This window comes from Ambystoma mexicanum, chromosome 6p (assembly GCF_040938575.1).
Source record: "Ambystoma mexicanum isolate Mex_15411 chromosome 6p, UKY_AmexF1_1, whole genome shotgun sequence".
NCBI lineage: Eukaryota > Metazoa > Chordata > Amphibia > Caudata > Ambystomatidae > Ambystoma > Ambystoma mexicanum.
This window is the reverse complement of record NC_090935.1, coordinates 383,272,820-383,296,900: the sequence shown is the minus strand read 5'-3', so window position 1 is coordinate 383,296,900 and position 24,081 is coordinate 383,272,820. Positions and strand designations below refer to the sequence as shown.

The following is a 24,081-nucleotide window of genomic DNA, read 5'->3' as shown; positions in this document are numbered from 1 at the left end:
CACCGCTCATGCATGTCTGATCGGCTCAGCCGCCATCTTGGAATCGATTCATAGGTATTTTGATGCATTGTCGATGGCTTGAGGGCAGACAGCGCTGAGCCTATAACCAGAATTGGTATATAGCACTGTGATGGATTGCCATCTGCAAAGGTGTGACTTTTTAAAATTTGTATTAATGAATAAATGATGCAAATAAATCGGTTTCTGGAGGGAAGGCTTGCTATATAGACACCCTTTCCTTAAAAGCTCCATGCCAAGAGCATTGTGCATCCATGTGCCTTTGCTGCACTAGTCCACTGATATCTCCAGCTCTTGATATAGTGGCAAAGAACAGGTAAAAAATGTCACATGTCCCTTCCTGACAGCTGCTGGAACACAAGTCTCCAAAGAGGTGAGTGAGCATTTTATCTCCTGCACCTTTGATCTAAATTATAATTGTGTGCTTTAACCAGTCTGATGGCAGGGTAATCTATAAATCTCTAAATATAATCCATGACTGGTTGTGGTATGGTGACTGATAATTATGAAAGCCACATGACATTTGATATCAGCTGAGGCCCTACTCTGAGCCCAGGCCCAGCTTTGTCAGGGCAATGCGTCTTCATGGCTAGTCAACTGTACTACCAACACATAAAACAATAATCAGGATGTTGCCTTCTTTGAATTCTCCAGCAGGAAGGGCACCCCACCACCACAGGGCACAGAATCATCCCCCAGGGGTTCTCCAGGGAATGGGACTTCAAAGGCAACACTGACATAGCAAAGCCAGCCTCACACCAGGTAGGTGCACACCAGAGTTCCTTTTTAAGTCAGCTGGCATGGGAAAGAGGCCGAGTTAGAGTAGTCAGAGAGGTAAGGTAGGCCTGAAGAGGGGTTTCACCATCTTGGATTTTCATCTTGGCTTTCTTAATTCCTGTTCCGCCATTTACAGCAGGGCAAGGCTCTCTGATGGTTTTAGAAGGCAAAGATCACTTATTACAACAGCATTGGACTCCTTACAGCAGGTTTGATCTAGACAAATCCTGCACTCCTTTCATTCACCTTTGGGCACCAGGGTGAAAAAGAAATACACATTTAGAGCTCTTTTGGGAGTGCAGTGCATTCCATAGTCGCCTGCCATCGAGGTAAAGACAGAGAGGAACATCGTGCTCCCTAACCATCCCCAGGGAACAGTGGTGGTGAACTGCTGTGAACCAAGGCCTGCCACTCTCCCAACTGCACTGGATCCAGGCTTCTCACAAGGTGAAAGTGAAGGACCCGCTGAAGGTGGCAGCCAAACTCCCTGAACTGGGAGTGCAGCACAAGGGCATATCATGTACTGGAGCCCACAGAGTAAGACTTGAAGCAAACCTGTGGGCAGCTGGAATCCTGATTGATAACTTTAAACCATCCAGCTGCTTCAACAGTACTCAATGCCTTTCGGGCGAAACCAAAACACAGGGTGTTGCTTTTGCCACTTAACGCAAATTTCCAACTGCTTGCTGCATTTCAAGCCATCCAGGCGCCAGCTTCACCCTTTTGTGCAGATCCTCTCGAGCAACACAAATACAGGCTCAACCTTTATGGGAGCAACCAACTTGAACGCTGACTCGACTTGCTGGAAGCCACTGAACTGCCTATTGAGAATGCGGACTTGACCAAGCAGAAGCCATCATCTCATAGTTGACTCGTCTTCGACAACATGGTCTCACTGTTTTGACCCTTTGAGAGCTTTCCTTTTATGACTCAAACCACCTCAACTTTGGCTCAACTGCAGCTGAAGCACCAAGAAGCCCAGCTTGACACTGTGGAGCCACCTAGGAGAAGAAGAAGGTGCTGTTAATAGACCCTTTTCCCCTGGTTGACTTTCCGGGACCATAGTGACTTTTAAGCCACCTTGTTATTTTATTTTTTATTTATTTGCATTTTTAAAGCGCTCACACAGCCTGCAGGCATCGAGGCGCTGTTATAGGAATTGTTTTTTTTGTCTTAGTTGCGTATTTCTAACGTGCTTAAATACCCAGAGGTTTCTAAGCGTTGACCCTGGGATCGGACCTGTGTTTCTTGGTGTCGTCTTGCTTCCAAGGTGAACACGTTGACACTGAGCTTCAAGACCTGTCCTTTTTGTACAGTGACAGTGCTGCAATTTCACGTTTGATTATTCTGGTCCTTTTACCCCAGAGGTCCTTTTACCCCAGAGTGCCATACTACACTAGCCTTCTTGCATTTTATGTGCTTTCTTTTCAGGGGAGGGGTTAGCTATTGTTTTTAGTTAGTTGATTGAAATGGTTTTGTTTAATTAAAGTATACATTTGTATAGGACATTGATGGGGCATGTTTTTATTTTGCCTTTTTGTACTACCGGTGCTTGGGTTGCTACTGTTATTACCTCACACCCCTACAGAGAGTACAGCCACATCCCACGTCACCACAAAAGGAAAAGGAGGTTTTCCCATCTGGCTGTGCCGGTTTTACCTTGATGGTTAAGATCACTGCTGGTTAGGTGGTAGTTTGGGGCCGAGTAGGTGGTTTAGCCACTGCTCGTCCCTGTACTCCTGTAGAGCAGCAGTCATTTCGCCACAACCACCAAATGTCCATGGATGGATGTTAGAAAAGACAAACAACAGAAGGGGCAAGGGTAGAGTAAAGGGAAACATATTGAAAAAACAGATGGAGTTTCGGGAAAATATCAGCACTGAACGCATCATGGATCATTTTAACATGGAGGCATTTCCATACCAGCGACATATTTGGCACGGAAACATTCCAATGGGCGGATATTTCAGTATATGTGAATTTCTGCATGGGACCCAAGACCTTAGGCTTCGCATGCTGATACAACACCTACTCATATCCGCTCAAACAACTTCGGGTTTTCTTAGATAAAGTAGGAAGACCAAGACGAGCTAGGTGGAAGGTGACATGCAAGAACAGCTATGACTTGAAAAGGGGGTTATGTCCAGCTGGTAAACACCCAGATGATAGTGCGAATGAGCAGGGATTGACACACAAGCATAAAAAGAGCCTGGGCAGCATGGACTGAGTGTAGTGATTGGGGCCTTACCCAGACTGGGGGACAAGTCCCTTTGTCTCATAAGAGGACACTCAATTATAGCCCTGACAATGGGTGACCCCAACAGCAGAATCAGCCCTGAGGGTTTCTCAAGCAGTACACCTGAGATGATACAAACCTCTTCTCCTGTTCGCATATTTCATGAGACTCAACAGGGTTTTGAGACCTGGGTGACCACAGGGTCCAAAGGACAGCAACCCACTCATACTCTCCCCTGTAGATACATTCCATTATCAGGGTTCATAGACCCTATGACCCCCTGACATGAAAGCACAATGTGATGAAGTGGAGTTGGCCAGTAGTACAGGCTACATACTCATTTATTGTGCCCCCTCATTTCCTTGGTCTTTTGGGACACCATGGAGCACTATGACGGTTTGAAGGAGTGGATTGCCTTATGGAGACGTTAAACCAGCTCTCCTTACAGCCTCATTTTGACTAGGCTGTAAAATGGCGTCGATTAGTAAAAGCCCACAGCCATAAGCTCTATGCGTTTTTTCTCCGATCACTGTAATTTCTGTCATTTATCCCCTCATGAACAGGGCCACGGAGCTGGAATCATGCTCCAAGCATTTACCCGCTCCGTGAGGGAAAACCAACAGCATATCTGCTCACATCTGACTTTGATGCAGGTGGAGAGTCTTGAATCCCTATAGACTCACCTCTGCTTCTTACCACTGCTAAAACAGGTGGAATAAGGGCATTTATTTGAATGATGTCCACCTTGCCCGTACCGGCTGCCATCGACCTGATCATTTTCTGGCTGGGAAAGAAAAAGGCATGCAATTCCAGGCAGTTCACGCGATTGTCTCGGAGGGATAGCACAGGGGCAGCGTGCTCACCTTGGAAGCAAGACATCACGAGCATCACATGTTCGATCGCTGGTTCCACGCTTAGAAACCTCTGGGTAATAAATAAACTTCATATCATTCCAAGCCTTTTAAACGCCTGAGCCAAGAATTCATTAAAATTTACTGCAGTGGCCCACGGTCACCGAGGCTGTCCCTGGGGTTGACCGGCATCTAAATGAACTGGCTATTGTCCCTCTCTCCTCGACCAATAACCTCCCTTTTACATGTTTAATACAAAATGTTTTGTACTTTCAAGATGAAATGATTCTTAAAAGAAAAGTGAACAATAATCAAAATCTCTTGAACAATGTTTAATGATACTCTACTGCTCAGGAAGGCATTCAGACACCCTACTAATCAGCCTAGAAGTGCTTTTGCTGAAGGCAGTCTTTTCTACACGTTATATTTGCACGAAAGAGGAGCCAACTGAACCCGATCTTGCGCGTGCCCTATGACAAGCCAGGTCCATAGGTATAGATGGGAAGGGCCAAGTGTTCTTACATGCCCCAGGACTTACCATGTCCAACACAACTTACCAGCTTCTCCTGTTCTCAACGATAGCTTCTCACTCCAGTCGCTCCACTTCCAGAATTGCGCCGCTGTGCCACAGCGTATCCTCATGGTGTAATTGGTGTATGGGTGCAGCCTCTTTATGTCAGTGGTATACAGCTCATTTGGCGCCAATCCGCTGGTCGTAATATTGTACTGTAAAGTTGAAGGACAAATAGTAGTCATTCCCAACCTTACAAACATGTCCTAGTCAACACGCAGTAGTAGAAACAGTGCTTTATTTTCAAATTATGGTGTATAGAGAAGAATGTTTACATGGAGTTGACTGCGGAATTCTAGATTATCCATTCACCTCTATGGGCCGCAATAGGCCCGAAACGGGGTAGGGACTTTTTGCCGCAGTAGATATCTTCGAAGTAGAAATCATCAAACTTTGATACAACGGATTTTTCTGCAAATATATGTGGGGATGGGTTAAGGTGAATAATTAACGTAGAGTAGTTAAGGGGGGGCTGTGGTGGGGTGGGGTGGGGTGTCCTCCCGCATATATCTGCTGTACAAATATGAAATGATATTTAATTTGATCAAAACAATTCAAAGACATCACATAGAACTGGCCTGAAGATCTGTACTGCTACAGTCTAATACACCGGCGGTCTTTTGAGGTGATTTTATTAATCCCCTGTAAAATACCATACCATAGCGGAAAGCTGCATCAGCAGCCTCCCCTCGTGATTAGGTTCACCGCGCAAAGCTTCCAGGGTTTTCTGAGGTGGGAGAAAGCAGTCGCCAGATGGAGAGGGGGAAGGCTCGGGCTGATGCGGGTACTAATCAGGGCCATCCTACACGACACATTTGTATCAGCTAGATTACATACATCTTTTCACATTATTCACCAATAATGCATCTAACCTTTATACAGAACGTCTAGTCCTTATTATGATGTAACCATAGCCAGACCTGTGTGTGGTCAGTGGTCGAAGTGAGTGGGAACGGTCGGGAGCAGTGTTCCACTACTTTTATTTTTTACTGCTAACCCCTCTACTTTTTTCAAACATTTTCACCATTCCTGTACTGTTCTTTGTGAAGTTAAAGCAAACTTTTCTATTTTACCACCAGGCATCAGCTACAGCTAAACTGAAATCTGTGTTAACTCAATTGGCTGTCAACCAGCAAAACTGCAACCCTTAAAAATAATGGGCCTCATTACACGGAGGGCGGTAATGGTTAATGGCCACCGTTAATGGTAACGGTGACCGTTAACCATTACCGCCTTACTACGAGGTCCCTTAGCGGGTTGGTGCTTTAACGCCTGCTTTTTGCAGGCGTTAAAAACCAACCTGCTAAGGGACCTCGGAGCTAATTACGGCACCGCAAAATTGCGGTGCTGTAATTAGCGCCTTCCCCATTCCCATAGAGCCCTATGGGGCAGAAATGGGAATGGGGAAGGGAAATGGCGGAAGGGGGATTTACCGCCCCTCCAACCTTGGAATGGGGCGGTAAATCCCCTTTCCGCCAAGGCGGTGCCGGTATTTTACCGGCATGAGCCATGGCGCTAATAGCGCCATGGCTCACCGCCTTCCGTGTAATGAGGCCCAATGTGTTGCATGTTTCCTTCCTTCCTACTTGGTCCCTCGTTGGAGTCACAGTTCCACTACTTTTTTGGTACACTTCTATCACTGTGTGTGGTGAACAGACAGAGGCGTATCCAACGTTGTCTAACAAGTGCAGGGGCGTCATTTCACCAAAAAGCCTGGGGCAGTGGAAGTGACATCACACGACCCTTGATCTCTGATGACATCACAGGAAGTGATGTCATTTGACCCCACACAGAAGTGACTTAATGGGAAGTGATGGAACACAACCTTCTACCCCACGACAAAACAGGAAGTTGCATCACATACCATTGTTTCTAAGTACACTACGAAAAATACGGTTACGATATCACTGTAAAGTGATATACATTTCATACAAGAATGGATCACAATATGTATTGTTAATATCAGTGTATATAGGCCCATATTAACAAATCACTGAATGAAAGCAGACGTCCAAGGCCAAACGATAGTGATGTGTTATTATATAGCACTTACTCTTAAGTGCTTCATATAGAACAAATATATATACAATATCACCCAACCTGTGATGGTACTCATTTATCAACCTCAGCAGGATGAAAGGCTGAGTTGCCCTTGCTGGGAGTTGAACCTGCAACCTGCAGATCACACACGCAGTGCAGCAGCGAGCGCTCAACCCAGTGAGCTATCTTTCGGCTATAGCCATCAGAGAACCAGCCACCCCAGAAACAAAGAGCCACATTCTGCTGGCCAGAGCCCACAAGCCTTTTTTTAAATTTGCTTTTATTTGAGGGGCAGCAAGGGAGCCACAGGGGTAGCAAGGGAGACCTCAGGGGTCGCAGTCACGAGCCCTAAATGAGGTCCATGTGTTAGGCACGATCCGGTTTTAGCTATGGGTAACGGAATGCCATCGTTTGTTTAGACCGCTAATAATTCAGGTTGTCTGAGATTGGAAAAATAAAAATGGTGTGTGCTCTGGGTATGAGCTGATTGCAAATGAAAGGGGTGCTGGCTGCAGGTGGAAGCAATGCCATGTACATTAAAAGAAAGTGCGTGGCTGCCCATGCTCACCATACAGTAGCAGGCCTCACGCCATCCCTGGCCCAGGTAGCGGTACCTGCCCTGGAGGAAAATGGAAAGGAGAAGGGAAAGAGCCAAGAGGGCTACAGCTCTTGCAAGTGCTTGAGCGCCCTCTGCTATCAGCAGAATCCTGCCAGCAGTCCTGCGTGAAAGAGGAAGACGAGTGGCGTGTCACCCCGCCACCAGTACCCTGCCACTGCCGCCCCGCCCCCCCAATCTACAGGCTAGGTTGATGTGCAGGGGTGTTGCTAGGTCTGGAAAAGATACAGGGCTACGCTAATTGTGGGACTGTCGGGACTGGGGGCTATCTAGCCTTTTTGGTTGGAACCCGTGAGCTTCTATCCGGGCCTAGAACCAAAAGACCTGGGGCTATAGCCCCCGCAGCCCCCCTAGCAACGCCTCTGACGATGTGACCCCTGGTGCCCTGAGGTGCGGTTTTGCCAGCCCTGAACTGTGAACTGAACTGTCCTGAACAGGTACTAGTGTAAGGGGGCTGGTCTTCTGCAGCCCTGCAAGTGCTTAAAATGGACTCAGTAGCCATCCATATAAATGTTGGGAGCCTGCAGACTGGGGGCATGCTTAAAGTGCACCCCAGCTAAAACGTGATGCCCATGCGAAGTGGCCTTGGAAGTGGCCTGTTGAGTCTGTTGCTCCTGCTGGCCGAGATGCGAGAAGTCTAAAAGAAACATCCAGTGATCTGCTGCCTTACTGCACATGGACTTCTTGTCGATTATACCATGCAAGGACTCATAATAATACCGAATATTACTGTGTAAAGGCACTAAATCAATGTTATATCCTTTACTTACTTAGGCCACGCCCCAACATCGTATTTTTTTTATAAAATCGGCCGCGCGCGCGCCCGCTCATTCGAAGTGGCCTTGGAAGTAGCCTGTTGAGTCTGTCGGGACCGAGGGGCGACATTAGACTGTATTCCATTGTATTTGTGCTTTTGGTAAGTATGCACTCGTGTTGCTCCCAAACGTTATATCACTCCTGCATTTCCAGACGAGCGCTGTTCTTGAATGTAAAATCGTCTGAGTATAAACATATGAGCAAGCAATGAGCTCTAAAAAACAATACTCCGCGGCAGCGTCTGTGACACACATGGCAACACGAATGAGTGTTGCTCGTGCGGCTGCAGTGCCCTTGTCTGACATACCCAGCATAGAGGTTGAGATGATGGATTGTGCACAGCAATGCTCGCTGGAGCAGAAAATGATAAACGACCTGGAGGCCGAGATTAATTATGTTCAGCTGTCTGAAAGCTCACAATCATTGTTTGCCGAGGAAGGTAACACCCATGCTGTGAGTCAGGAAGTGGAGTTTGTTTGCAAAAATAACAAAGTGAATGAGAGCTTCCTTTATGCAGACACCCCCCCCCCCCCCCCGATATTCGGCACAGGAGAGATTTCTTTGTTGGCCCTATCACAGCATAAGAGCTTCACTCCCTGATGTTTACTGAATTGAAAATACATACAAGACTGCTCAATGAGTTGGTGTTAGCCTTTACAGCCTTACCTGAGCTGCTTACAGAAATAAATGTTAAAAGTTGGGTCGAGGCTAAACACGTGCAAAATCCATCAGAAGTTAGTGAGGAAGTTAATATAAACGAGCTTATCTTGGACGCCAATTTGGCGAAGGCTGTTATTAGTACAGCACCTGGAATTGCTGTGGATAACATTTCAGAAAAAGTTTTAAGTGGCCCTAGCGCGGGTGTTACAAAATCCGATGGTGTAACCCTAATCAGTGACGAAGAGAATAGCACATTTGTTGAAAAATTTTCCAAAAAAAGAGAAAAAAAGCCTAGTCTCACATCGTCTCGCAAATTTATGAGAACTCTTGATATAAGTGATGCATGGTCAGACAGACAAGATAATGTCAGTGCAATTAAAGACCTTGTAATTAGCAATGTTAAGGATCCGGCCCCCATTGTCTCCCTCAGGAAAACGGTAGCATCAACATTAGCCGAAAGAGGTAGCTTTATACATCCAGAATATACTGAGGGCACTTCTATGTTGTCAGAAGTTTTGAAAAATAAAGAAACTTCGGACAGGATAGATAGTAACCTGCGTGCTTTGGAAAGAGGGGTCCAGGACATATTTGATATTTTCAAGAATCCGGATGCTCCATCCAGACCCAATACGCCCATTGCCCCAGAGTGTGTAGTTTCCATGTGTCCTGTGGTCCTGGATGATCAAAATCTAGAACACAGTACGCACCATATAAATGGAAACAAATGTGGTAAGTAAGCGTTGTGTGGGACCGTCATTGTGGATACTCAGCAGAAAGAAAAGTCTGGTATAAAGCCTAAGGACTCGTGGACTGCGCTACCTGGTAAAAAGCACGGGAAAGTTATATCCCCAATTAGGGATATTATTGAGGCGCAGGACAAAAATGTGGTTAAGAATAAGCAGCTGACAAGGGAAGTAGTCAGCACACATATTGAGAATATTTTGAACCAAAAACTTAACGATGCTAAACAACTCCTACCCAGCCTAGCAGGTTTTTCTCAAAGCAAAACAGGTTGTGTGAATAACACAAGTGGTCAGAGCTTAAATAGTAGATTGCCTGACGCAGCCTCCATCAATTAGCTCCAAAATAAGGGTATAACAGGCGAATCTGTAAAACAATATGGAGGGCAGGAGTATAATATACCATCTGATTATAATATATGGGATAATGGTGATAAGAGGACCGCTACACAAAATCTTAGACCTACCAAAGGATCAAGCCTTGTGATTTATTATGTATTTGATGAAGGAGGCCTGAGATCCTTAAATAGGCAATATTTACTAAACCTATTTAGTGATATTGTGGAACTGAGTTTGATAACCTCTGCAGACATTCAGCTTGTCGATTATATTCATAACGAAAGATATGACTATGTCAGGCTATTAATAGCTTCCTCTCTGGTGAGGGCTCTTATATTGAAGGAGGCTGGAGCTCTGCAAAAAAGAGGTTTTGATGTAATGGAATTTCAAGAAGTATTTAACACGGCTGCTCCTAGCAAGAGCGAAGGTTACCCAAAGCACATTGCAAACTAGGTAACAAAAACAAGTGGGTCACAGGCCTCTGCTGGTATGGAGGGTGGTATGGTGTCTATGACTGAAGCTAGGTCTCAATTGTCTGACATGCAGGAATAGAGATGGCTGGCTCTGTCACTAAGAGAATCCATAGAAAAATTAAAATCGGTGAAGGATCCACTTTAGCAAGAAAACATCATACAACCTTTTATCATGGAATGCGAGGGGTTGCTCTCATTTGATTGCCAATACCAAAATTGTAAAACTGTTGGAAGAGCATGATTATGTGTTATTACAAGAGACTTGGGCGACCAGTAATCTATTGTGGGATGGTTATGGAATAATAAACTTGAAGGCGAAAAAGGGATCCCTTGGTCGTCCTAGTGGCGGACTCACATTGGCTTACCGGTCAGAAACCAACATCATAATGGTCACTGAGCAGCTGCTGATGGATTGTGCAATACATGGTACTTTTAAACTGTTAACAGAAGTGGGAATATTGATATAATGTTGATGAATATCTATTGGAATGTTGCCAAACACACAAATGAACAGCTTTTATACTTGTTTGACTTGCTAAACCAAAAGATAAGTGACTTGCTTGATATATTGCTTGATATATATCCGGGTGGTGCACTGTTGCTTTCAGGAGATCTGAATGCGGATTGCAATTTGGATAAAAGCGACGCATCATGGATTTTGGCATCAACAGGTTTTGACAGTTTGGGAGCATCTAATAAAGCATCCAGAGGGAGCTTATGGGTGGAATTCATGCTTGGCTGGGGCATGCAGCCAATGTATAATATTATTCCTACATGGCAAGCACGAGGTCTCAACTCAATTCTGGATTACATATTTGTGAGCAATCACTTCCAGAAAGTTTCGTGTAACTTGAAAGTGAATAGTCTTTATGAAAGTGATCATGCAATGATTCCAACAAAATCCCCATGGTTAAAAGAAAAGAAAGGTGAGGCTTTCTGTGTGGCGAGTGTCACAGTCAATGTTGCAGGCACCAAGGTAAAGTGGACTCCACGCAACATAGATAAGATAAATACTCTGTTGTTTCATGACTATACATCTCATTCGCTAGAGTGGAAATTTGGTAACTTATTCGGGGGAAGTTTTTATGACCTATGTTTCTCAACTGTTAGAAAAAGCGAACGTTATGAAACCCAATCCGCAAACCTCTGCAAAAACATGCGCCCATGTCTTCGATATAGAAGTAAAAGAGAGAAAGGCACAATTAAGAAAAGAAGTGCGTAATTTAAAGAAGCTAAATTATAACTTAGTTGAAATACATTGCAAAATTAAGCACTGTAAACAAACTTTTAGAAATTGGCTTCTGGCACACCATTCAATTATGGCACAAAAAGAAGGAGAAGCTATGCTTTCCGCTATAGAGAGTGGTAACACCAGGAACATATTGTCTATTATTAATGGCACTGAAGTAACTCAGTTGCAGCTGACAATGAATCCAATAGCTGAAAACATATGGGTTGAGCATTTTGAGAATCTGTATAAGTATCCTGATTCTCATTCTCCAGATCTATATAATAGCAATCAGGTGTGGTCATTAAACATCTCGGTTAAGAATATTTCTAGACAACTAAAGAAGGTTAAGGCACCAACTACCCCAGGTCCTAACAACCTTTCATACGTCACAATGAAACATAATGTAGCAATGTGGGCCGGCTTATTCAGATGTATGTTTAGTGTCGTCATGAGTGAGAAGAAAATCCCAAACTCCTGGAAAATGTCACGTCATACTAATATTTAAAAAAGGCAATCGTCTAAGTCCATTGAACTATTGACATATTATGTTGACTGAAGTAGAATCTAAAATATTTGCAGCAATTGTCTTAGAGGAACTAAACAAATGGATAAAAGTTAACATATTGGACATAAGACAAATAGGCTTTAGACAGTCTATGGGTACAGACGTGGGTGGGTTAATTGTAGCTAACTTGCAGAGTAAGGCTAGAGTGAAAGGTAAGCAACCCCTATACTTAGCCTCAATGGACCTATCCATGGCGTTCGACATGGTCGATAGGAATATCTTGTGGAAGACGTTATATGATCTGGGCATTGAAAAAAGCTTATTAGAGTTGATAATATCGCTATACTCGAATACAGTAATGAGGGTGCATCTCAATACCAAAGGTTTACTATCTGAACAAATTCAGACACACAATGGTTTAAGGCAGGGATGCAGCCACTCTGTTTAACCTTTATGTATCTAAAGCAGGAACGATTCTGGACTCTAGTGGTTTAGCCTCACTAAAGCTAGGTAGGATTAAAATAAAATGGATCGCGTATGCAGACGATTTTCTTTTATTTGACGGGACAAAGGTTGGCTTGCAAAGAATGATAGCTGCATTTGAAGATTTCATTAAAGATAGACAATTGTTGATAAATCCAAATAAAACAAGACTCTTTTTCGCTGTCTTGTGGTGACGTAAAGTTAAAAAATCAATCTGTGTTGAAATATTTGGGTTATACTGATACCAGTACACATACACTTGGCTTCATAAGAAACAATCTCAAGTCAAAGGCCTCTGCTATTGCAATCAGATGAAAATACTGGAGAGAAGATACAGGAGATTTACATTAATTCCATGTATATTATTCTATCCTACAAAAGCAATTCCACATTTGTCCTATGGTCTTAAGTTTTGTTCAGAGGAATTGGTACCTTATTTGAAAATAATTGAAGCACAAGTGTGGCGCAAGGTTTTAAGCCACATCCCGAAATGCATACCAATGGAAATTTTACATTATGAGTTGGGTCTGCCTTCCCTAAAGAGCATCATGTACTGGAAGAAGTTATCGCTACTACGTAAATGTCTTGTGTCCGATATAAACAAGTTGTATTATTTTTTGGGGACAGATTTGGAAGGTGTATTCATGTCTGACCTTAAAAGAGTATGTGCCAAAATTTTATGTGATTTAGGGTTATCAATGGAGATTCTCATAAAGAATCCGGGTAAGGTCAAAGAATTGTTAAAAGCATCGGATTGGTTGGAAAATAATGTGGTGATCTTAAAATTCTCATCTGTACTCACAAGTAATTTCTTTCTGGAAGTGGAAACCGGCTCCCGAGAAATACATAGAAAAATACCCATATAGAGTTTTTCGTAACTTGACTATGAGATTTCGGTTGAATGTTTTGAACACTTTTGAAATTCAGAATATAAGAAACAGAAATAACGTGGAAACTAAATTCTGTAGGCACCGTAAGGTAAACGGGGTTATCGAATCGTTAAAGCACTTGCTATTGATTTGTCTGAAACTCCTGAAACACAGAATTGAATATTTCTCAGCGTTTGTAAATGATATCTCTAACGTGAATAGAGCTAATCTGTGGTATGAGATGCTTCATGGTAACACTACAGTTTTAAAAATACGTATTAATGAATATTTGAGAGACATTTGTGATTTAGTATGAATATGTCTATGCTATGTTTAAGTGTCGTAATGCATTGTTCAAGAAACTTTTAAATACTTTGGTATGTGATGTTTTGGCTCGATAATATTTTCAAGAATGTATTGTCAAGAAGTTTTATCTGTTATTGGTAACTCAAGTTTTATCTGCTATTTGGAACTCAAGTGTATTAATGTGTATGTTTGTCTGTTATTGTTTTTATACAATGCGATTTGTACTTTTGTAATTTTTATTGTATTCTTGATTGAAATTTTGTAAAGGTTTATACAAACCAAAAACAATAAAGTAACAAAAAAAACGTGATGTGAAGCTGTGCTCCTGCATATTGTGGCCCTGTTTTAAATGGTGCCAGGAGCTAACAATAGTGTCATTTAGTGGAATAAGTTCCACTCACGCAATTTAATAAAGGTTTTTTTTCAAATGTGGAATGTCCATGTCACCAGCAGTCCACCATCCCTGACTGTCACCCTAAACTGTGTACCAATGCTCAGTGTATGTTTTATGTTTGAAACTACCAAAGTATGTTGTAGGTAGTGATTGGGCCAACCTGAGCTCCAATATACACTCGATTCCAAGTGTTACTGTTCGTGACTGTTAATTGATTTGATGTTCAGTGATGCTTGCCATTTGTTTGTTTGCTCTGGAAAAGGAGGACTGTGGTTTGCCACCCCCTGTTACAGAACGAACTCCCTCCCAGGGCTTGTGCTAATCACACGTTTGTGACCATGTGACTTACTAAATAAAAGGGACAAGCCTCATCCGGCTCGGTCGATGCCAACTGACTCATGACTGTGATGTGGTCCATTCAGCAGCGCAATGCTGGTGCTGCGTAGCAGGAAGAGGGCCTGCCTGCAGGGCCCTCCACCATGACAATGCCCCTGCTGGGCAACACTCCCTGTACCCTGGGTTAAAAGAGCCCCTGCTGGGCAACTCTGCAGCTGTTCTCCGGAGGCCATGCTGGGCAACTCTAGCTCTGACGGCTTAGGGTGCCCCCAGGCCATGGTCTTGGTCCGTGTGATCATGGCCCATCAGAGTAACCCCCTGCAACTGGATGTGGTTGGTGTCCCCACAACCCCAGGGGCTGGCGCGTGGACTATGAGCCAGCGCGAGAGGTTCACAAGAGGTGAGCTGTCTGGGTACCCCCAGCAACGATGTCTTGGACCCTGTGCCCTGGGCCCAGGACATTACAGTCAATCTACTACCCAAAGAAAGGAGAACGGTATACACAAGTGGTGCTGTAGTGAACACATAAACTGTATGCACTAGAGTGAATGCAGAATGCATTACAGCATAACGGATCAGATCGGCTCAGGATGAATTGATCAGATTGGATCGTACTTGTGAACAATATCCTGGCAGCAGGCTTTGAGTTTCAGCAGCATATTTTACAAGAGCATGACACATGACATGTATGTATTATACAAAATGTACACTGACCCCTTTTCATCGGTTAACCCTGGGGCTCAGGGCACCTGACCGTTTTGCCTTTCTATTAAGATGTCTCTGCTCGTAGCCAAGAAATCAGAATGTGCCATTCATATATGTGTACAAAAGCACAGATAGGACGACACACTGGTCCAGTACAAAAGTATTATTGTCCTCAAAAGAAAGGTTTTATATACTGCTAGCGGCATCTCAGTAAATATGAGGACGTTAGAAAAAACGTGCAAAACTTCCCCATCACACTCACATACTCAGGCAAAAATTAAGAAACCATGTTACTGCCCACTGATTTATGATGCCCTGTACCCGGGAGCCTACTATGGCCGTGGTGACCGGATTAAAATCACAGCACAAGGAAATTAAAAACAAGGGGTGACACCACATAGCTCTGTTGCTTTCACCCTACACTGACTGGGTTCTCTGCCATAATGGCTCAGAGAAGAGGCATTAAAACCAGTACAATGTCCATTCTGGGTCTTTTACCTATCCCGCTGTGTTGCATTTACTTTTTTCTTCTGAGAACCAGGTGAATTCCTACAGGGTGTGTTAGCCTCTTCTATGAGTTCAAGATCCAAATCCGTTAAGAAACCTTGTGCCCTCTGATGATCCACAAAGGAATAGACTTGACCGTCCAAAATAACTCTTAAAGTTGCAAGGAACTATATATAATATTTGAGATTCTTCATCCTTGCCTCTTGCAACATTTTCGGCTTTTCCAACACATCCCTACTTAAATAACCAAATCTTATTCTTGTGACACCCCGAGAAAAGGTCACCCATTGCCCTTGACTTATCTGAATAATTTCTTTCACTAAGAATTTCAGGACTTTAACCACAAAATGCAGATGTCTTAGTCCAAAATGCGTTTGGGTCCCAGTGACCTATGGAATCTCTCAACATCCAAGCAGTGTCTTGGGTCTAAATCAGGGAATTTTCACAGGCTGTTCTGTATAATGTCAGTAGGGTTACCTTGTCCAATGTTCTCTAGAAATCCAGCAATATGGATGTTGTTTCTCCTTGAGTAGCTTTATTGTTACAAATGCTTGCTAGCTAGTTTCCTATTTTGAAGTTTCAGCTCATTGACTTGTTCAGTCATTCTCAGCAGCTTCTCATCAGTTGATATCACTTGCTCTTCCAGCACATGGACTTTAGTAGCAACTTCTTGAGGCGTTGAAGAGTTTTGATTGGATATCAGTTATGTCAGTGGTAGCCTTTGTAACATTTCCAGGGTTCTGTCCTTTCTTTCGCCTTTACCAGGAGCCTAATCTTCTTCCTGTTGCCGATTAGCAGGTTGAGATGGTTCTGCGGTGTTAAGATCAGCCATGCCTTTGGTTCAATTTCAGTTTGGAGGTTAATATGGTTATGCTGTGTAGGCAGGAGCTCAGCTTTAGGCTGCCATCTGTGGGTCCGACAGTGCTAGAATCCATATGCAGTTCGGGGGAAGAACATCCCAAAATTGGTAGGAGGCAAGAGATTACAGAACATTCAGTGACTGTAATTGAGAGTACAACTCACATGCAATCTTCTTGTGGTTACTACTTCCTAGGCCTAGGGACTGGAGGGAATACCAGTGAACGCTTTGCGTAACATCATGGCATGTGAAATTTCTTATCAGTGGATGGAGAGACAAACACATGAAAAATCCAAAAAGCTGTAAAAAGTTTGTGATTCTAACCTAGACCATGGATTTAATCCAATTATATTAACATTTGGTATCTAAGATATCCATATTTTAATTACCCTCCGGAACTGAAACATAATCAACAGAAGTACCTATGCCATAACCATAACCTATGCACAATTTACAATTTGAAGGAAAGTTAAATTACATTTCACATCACAGTTTAGTTGGATTAGTTTTTTGTAGTTTTCAGGTCTGCCTACGTAGAAAACAACAATTAATACTGTCTTCAAAGGTCTGTGATTCTAATGCCCAGAAATGCTCAAAATTCCATCTGGCATTGACTCTAGCATCGACCTGATTACGTTTCGGCGGTCCCCCTGTAAGGCAGAATGTCAATTAAACGCCTTCCTCAGGGCAGATTTGAAGTAGTAATACCTACATCAGACAATCATAATGTCTTAAATTGTGTTTTGTGTAAACTTCTTTCTGATTATGCTCCAGTTAGCAGGGTAGCTCTACATGTAATTTGATAAAATTCATATTGACTAATGTCCTGAAAAGAAAAACCTTACCCAACTGAATGGTGGGAAGAATTCAGGAACACATTTTGAATGACAGAAACCCACGACGGAGCCAACATGTATGTCCCAGCAGGATGGGGAGACATTCCCAGTGTTCAGCTATGGCATCTATAAATGAACAAGGTCATCCTGTTTTAAAGAATCTTTCCACTGAATAAATACATGAGTTCATGCATGAGAGTGAAAGTTAACCGTGCATACCTGATATTCACAAATGTGGTATGTCCATAGCAAGGTCATGTCCTGGAGTCACTGTGTGTTTATGTTGCATCAAGCGTATTGATTAATAACTGCTTCAAAAAATATTCAGCCTAAATTGAATAAAGTGGCCTATTATTCAACATGGCTTTCGGTGCATATCTTGCTTAGCTATTGTAAAGCATGAAGGAATATAGAGATTTCTTACTTGTTGCAAATGAGGTGGTCCGCTGCATTCTCCAGAGTTAGATTATGGCCGGCAAGCATCAAATGTGAAAATCTGCATTGCCTAAAGAGTAAACAGAGCAAAATTTGTGCTTTCAGAACAATTGCAGTAGTGTTCAGCCAAAGTAGAAGAAAATGGCTTGCAGTCCATGCTGTTGCATGTCACCCCTTCTGGGGGGCATGGTACATCCCTGGTTGTGTGTCATGGTCACATGGGATAACCATGTGACCAAGTAAATAAAGAGGGCGAGGCGTTTCCGGCTCGTCAGTCGATCCAATCCTGACTCCGGTGTCGTCTATGTCAGGCACCATGCTGGTGCAACACCGTGTGCTGTGGCCCCAAGAATGGGGCTCAGCACGAGGACAGTGCCCCTGCTGGGCAATGCCGCCCTTGTGGATCCTGTGGCCATGTGACCATGCCTGCCGGTGCGACCCCAGCCTGGGTGCCCCCAGAGCCGGGACCACAGTGTGCTGGGTGCCCCAGCCACGTGGTTTGCTCCGGTGATCTGGAGCGAGTGGGGTGATCCCCACTCCATTGTCCGCGGCGTGAGCGCCACACTGAGGGTCTGTGTCGGGTGCTCCCGACACCCGCAGGGACCTCCCCGGTGATCCGAGGCAGGCCACCAACACATGCTATGCTATGCTGTTGCAGGGCATGCAGAAGTGTTCCAATTTTTTCCTTGTAAAAGATGAAGTGGTCAGGCGCGGAAATTAGTTTGATCCTATTGCGCTCGCAAAATCGATCGCTGTAGTGTCCAAAATGAATTATTGGTTGGCCAGCATCAGGTTTAAGTAATTTCATAGCCTAAAAATAAAAATAAATCAAGGAAAAAGTAGCATTTTTCAAAGTGATTACTGAACATTTGGAAGAATGAAGTGCAGGCGTGGGTATGTAATTGGTAATTTAATGCACATTACTATATTTTACATACGTGCTCACCAGTAGCTGTCGTCCATTTGGGCTTACTGCACAAAAACCCAGATTTGCTTCAAAGTGGAAAAGGTTGCTTTAATGTGACAGGCCAAAGCTCACAAATAAACGCTAACCTGGCCCCTGGCCTTACAGACTAAATGAAACGTCATTAACATTTCACCAAATTAAATAAATAATTAACTCTTAAAGCCCCAACAATTGAATGAATAGCCCCAATTTCCTCCCTACCTATATCCAGGTCCTAACCCTCCCCTGACCATCTTCTCCAGCCTTCACCCCCGTTTTCTGCCACCCTCTCCCTGGGGCCATGCCCCTCCAACTTCCAGACCTGCTCCCTACTCTGCATCCCCGGAGTAGCCCGTTCGTGCAAACAGCACTACCCCCATCCTTACCCGCGCTATCCCCCCCATTGCTTGCCTCCCCCCTCATCCAAAGGGGCCATGCCCCCGCCACCAGAAAAAACCCTCCCCCGAGGTGTTCTTTTCTGCCCCACCCAGAGGTGCTCACCATGTCCTCAACCAACAACCTTAAATCCAGCGAATAGTAGCTATTACCGTAAAGTGACAAATGAACTCCATCTTCCCTGAAAACCTCAAAGTTCTCATATAAAATCTCCTTGTGCTCAAGAACCCGTACCGCTGCCAGTCCACAAAACTTTATCATCTCCCTATTTATCTTTTTCCTTGTGCGCCTCTACCGCACCTTCACTCACCGCGCCCCTCCACACTCTCCTCGGTAACAACTTAGTCCATACCAAACTTACCTTAGGCCAAATTTCGTTAAGCCATACCAAGTCCCTCTTCATCTTCAACAAAGCTACTCCCGTATCCTGCACCAAATCATTCTCCCCAGCATGTTTTATTAACCCATCCGGGCCCCCAAAACGCTCCTTCATCCCCGCTAGCATGGACAGCAGTTGATCCCAACGCAACCCCCCAAGCCCCGACCACCTCACAATCCCCCTATCATAACTACAGCCCAATTGCATGCCGAAAACCCTCCTTTCAGCCTCTTTACCCGCCCACTTCACAATCGAGTGCCCCACAATCCAGATCTGCCGAATCTGCCCCGGCTGCCTCGCCGACTCTGAAAAAGAAATCACAGTGTCACTTACAAACCTCTACCCCCCAACAAGAGCCCTCCCCCACCCCCGACCCCCCACTGCCCCTTCTCAACCAGACTCTTTGCCCAGTTCCCTGACATAACCCTTATACTTCCCAGACTCCACCTACCCAGGCTCTTGACCGTATCCTCCGACAGCCCCAAGCGGTTCCCCTCCGACGCTGCACCCATCCTAAATTAATGCATACCAAAATCCTCAGGCTTTTCCCCCAGCACCCCAAAGCTTTCCTCAGCACCCCCAGCACCTGCACTGCCGACACCCCTGGCCCCTCAGTGTGTCTAAAAACCAACCCCGACCTTCCCTTAGATAACTCCTTCCACGCTAATCCCGCCATAACCGGGCACAGCTCCTTACTTCACCACCCCAACAACACCCAGCAGCCCTTCCCCTTCTGGTCAGTTTTGACCTTCCAATCCAAATATCCACCCCTAAATCTGAAAAATGTACATTCTCCCACTGTAAACCACCCGCACCCCCTTTCGCTCCCACAAGCTCCGACACCCTGAAAGCCCCAAAAAACAACCATGTAAAGCAAGCTTGAAACATAACCCCCTCCCAGCCCGACCAGCAAACTACCTCCAGGGCCCTACATAATCTGACCAACAGCGTTGCAGATATCGGCCTCCTGCTATCCTTCACCCTACCTTTTTCCCTCGCCCAACCCTCTAACATCCAGCACGCCAACTCTCCACCACTAGGAGAAAACCCCCAAAACCATTTGCCGTAAAAGGCGATTCCCGCCAATTTTCCCCATATGGTGGACTTCGACCAACTGTTATCCATCCAACACAAAAGAAAATTAACCACATCCTCCCTCCTACGCTCCTCAGCATCCTCCCAACCCTTCCAGCTACGGGGCCCCCTTTTGAGGAATTATCCCCATGCCCTCCTGTACGCTGCCCTAGACGACGGTGCCAAAGAGCCCTCCACTAGCGACAGAGCTCTCAGTCTCCTAGCTTCCACAGGTCCTCCGTGATCCGCTGCCCGATCTGGTCTGCTCCAGGTGCCAATCCACGGAATCTCTGCCCTTGAAAACAAGATAATGCATCCGCGATGCCATTATCTTTACCCGGCACGTGCATAGCCCTGAACAGCACATTCCAATCAAGGCATTGCAACACAAACTCCCTCAATAACCTCACCACCCTCTGGTCCCTAGCTGACTGCCTATTGATGACATTGACCACACTCTCATTGTCCACATTGAAATTCACCTTCTTATTTGACAACTCCCTGCCCCACAGGTCCAATGCCACCAACAATGGAAAAAACTCCAGGAATGCAATACTCCTCCCTCTTCCAACCACCTCGACGGCCACCTCTCTGCACACCATCTACCTCACCAGAAGACTCCGAAACCTCCCGCACCTGCTGCATCCGAAAATATCTGCACCTCCCAGACTACTGGATCCCCTTGTAGCCACATGGACACTCCATTAAACTTTTCCAAGAAGCGCAGCCAGATCCTGCAATCCTCCCGCACTGTCCCTGAAACCCTCACCCGATGATGTGGGCATTTAGCTCCCGTCATGGCCCTTGACATGTTCCTACAAAATGTACGCCCCGGTGCCACCACCTTACATGCGAAATTCAAATGCCCAACTAACTGCTGCATCTCGAGCAAAGTCACCTTCCGTGCCCCCACCACCTTCTCCAACAAACCCACCAAACGAATCACCTTGTCGTGCGGCATGCGTGATGTCATTGTCCTGGAATCCAGTTCAATCCCCAAGAATGTCAAAGCCATGGCCGCTCCCTGTTTTATCCTCGGCCAAAGGCACCCCCAGCTCCTGCATCAATGCCTGAAAGGTCTGAAGCATTCCCCTGCACTCCGAATCTTCGTCCGCCCTTCCGATAAACAGAAAATCGTCCAGATAGTGTAGAACGCCTTTCGCACCTGAACTGTCCATAAAGACCCACTGCAAGAATGAACTAAAACGTTCGAACAGGGCGCAAGAAATCGCACAACCCATCGGTAGAGCCTTGTCTACATAAATGCGATCCTCAAATTGCATTCCCAGCAACCAAAAATACTCTGGGTGCACTGGCAGCAACCTAAACGCTGCCTTGATATCACACTTGGCCAAGAATGCCCCGCGACCCACCTTCCTTATCAACTCCACTGCCTGGTCCACACTCGCATAAGACACCCCACAATCTTCCGGGGCAATGAAATCATTAACCGACAATCCCTTTGGCCATGATAGATGGTGTATCAGTCTGAATTCACCCGGCACCTTCTTGGGCACCACCCCTAACGGGGATATAACCAAATCACCCGGTAAATCCCTAAATGGACCAACCACCCGCCCTGCTGCTACTTCCTTCCTCAACTTCTCCCTGACCACCTCACCTTTTTCCTTTGCTGATTTCAGATTTTCGGCCCATCTGCGCACCCTCGGACCTTGGTACCTGTTATAAAGCTCAGTCCAGGCAGCTTTATGGTTACTTAAGTTTATTTCAGTTCTTATGATCCAGTTACAGTTACAGGATTAAGACTTAAGTCAGAGACAAAGAGAGAAAAAACACCGGCACCCATCACCCAGGGAGGGAGGGCTCAACTGACACAACATGGAACTCTCATCACAGCATTCTCCCACTCAGCATTCATCAACATTCCACAGGCACTCTGGTGACATCATAAATCACATGACAAACCACATCAGACTGACCAAGCACATCACAACACATCTTCCCCCTTACAAAACAAACTGGCTACAAGAGCTTCACAACACATCTCCCTCCTATCAGACATTTTCACAAAGGCAACGCACATCTCATCCAACCCACGAGCAATGGAGGTTTCACTTGAAAAACCCACAACTATGCAATTTCAGAACTCCGCCTATCATTCTTACACCATCAATAACAGCACTAATCACCTCCCATCCACCCCTGCCACGAGTGGACTCTAGTCTCCCACACTAGACACAAACCAGCCCAGATCCAAGGCTATACCTAACCCACAATACCATTATCCATCACAAAATAACTTTGGTCCTCCTGCTCGCCCCCGCCACAAGCGAGCCTTCAGGCTGCCACCCTGAAGCACCTACTTGCCACCCCGATGCAATACTAGTCATCAGGATGACAACGAAATCACCATAGACAGATAAGAGGTTCAGTAAAATTCTACAGCTCACTAACACACAACCAGTAAAACTCTACAGCTCACTAACACACAACCAGCAACAGGCATGCCTCAGAAATACACAAGCATATGCACACATACATATATAGTATATATATGTAGGCGGACCAAGCCAATCAAGCAAACCTGACCATACCATGGTGTATAGCTCCTCAAACAGCTTGGAGATGCTGGCCAGTCAACTCCAAGACCATCTCAAAAACATATGGTTCTCTCAAACACACTTCTCAATGGCAGTACAATACAGTCCCATAATAAACCCTGACCAGGAAAAAAATGGCCAGGGTCAACACACAACGCACAAATATAATCAAATCACTCAGAGATTCTCCACTTAGAACAGCATCTTCAACTTTATATAGTATTTACTAGAGGGCGTCCCCTACCAGCAACTCTCTTCACCTGTCTTCCGCTTACTGTCCTTTAAGATAAGAATCATCTCTTCAAAGATTGCACAACTTCCAAACAAAATATTAGACTAGACTACTTCACCTTTGTGCAACTCTCACTAACCACCAATTTAAAATTCCTGACAAGGCGCTACCCTCAGGATTCGTCTTATTTCACAACTACAACTTACTGAGGCGCTACCTCACTTTAGTTGCATCTCAAAACGCAATCTCCATGACCTAAACATCGCTAACTAAAACACTGATGGAGTGCACTTCTAAGTGGCGCTACCACCTAACCAAACTCATCTAAACAGTGAAACTTCCTACTGTTAATACCTACGGAGGCGCTACCTCCCTAGTATCTTAAACTTCAAGTTTAAAAAAAAATGTTGCACCCACTCATTATTTTAAACATCCATACGCATTCTAGATATTATGCTAGTGACATGCCTTCACTTCCATACCTCAAGTGCATGGATATACATGACAATTTTTACATCATCATTTAACATTTTCTTTTTAAACTCCAACATATATACTTAGCATATGCAATCTTTTTTTTCATTTCTCGATTTGATTGTCACATATGTCTAAAAGTCCATGTTGTTTTGTAACAACTTACTCCTGAAAATCCTCAAAAGGTTAAACGTGCACTATTTGTCTTAAACTGTGCAAATTATCCTAAAATGCATTGTCACATATTTACAAGTTCGTACACACTCTGCACTGCGACTAGCAGTCACTTCCCCTATATCATTCCACCTCATGAACCCATATTATGGCACAAACTCCAAACCATGAAATTCATTCTTTTCCTCAATGCAATAGTCATCACTGCATACAACAAATAGGCATGCTAAAACGAAATGACT

General features: G+C 44.6%; 1 protein-coding gene across 5 annotated transcripts in view; it reads right to left on the bottom strand.

Annotated features, from left to right (window-relative positions):
• OSMR (oncostatin M receptor) overlaps positions 1-24,081 on the bottom strand; it is a 608,749-nt gene that overhangs the window by 246,024 nt on the left and 338,644 nt on the right. For all 5 annotated transcript variants that reach the window (XM_069627159.1, XM_069627158.1, XM_069627161.1 and 2 more), the window contains one exon: positions 4,440-4,608. In XM_069627159.1, the coding sequence (XP_069483260.1) occupies positions 4,440-4,608 (169 nt within the window). The remainder of the gene's footprint in view (positions 1-4,439; positions 4,609-24,081) is intronic.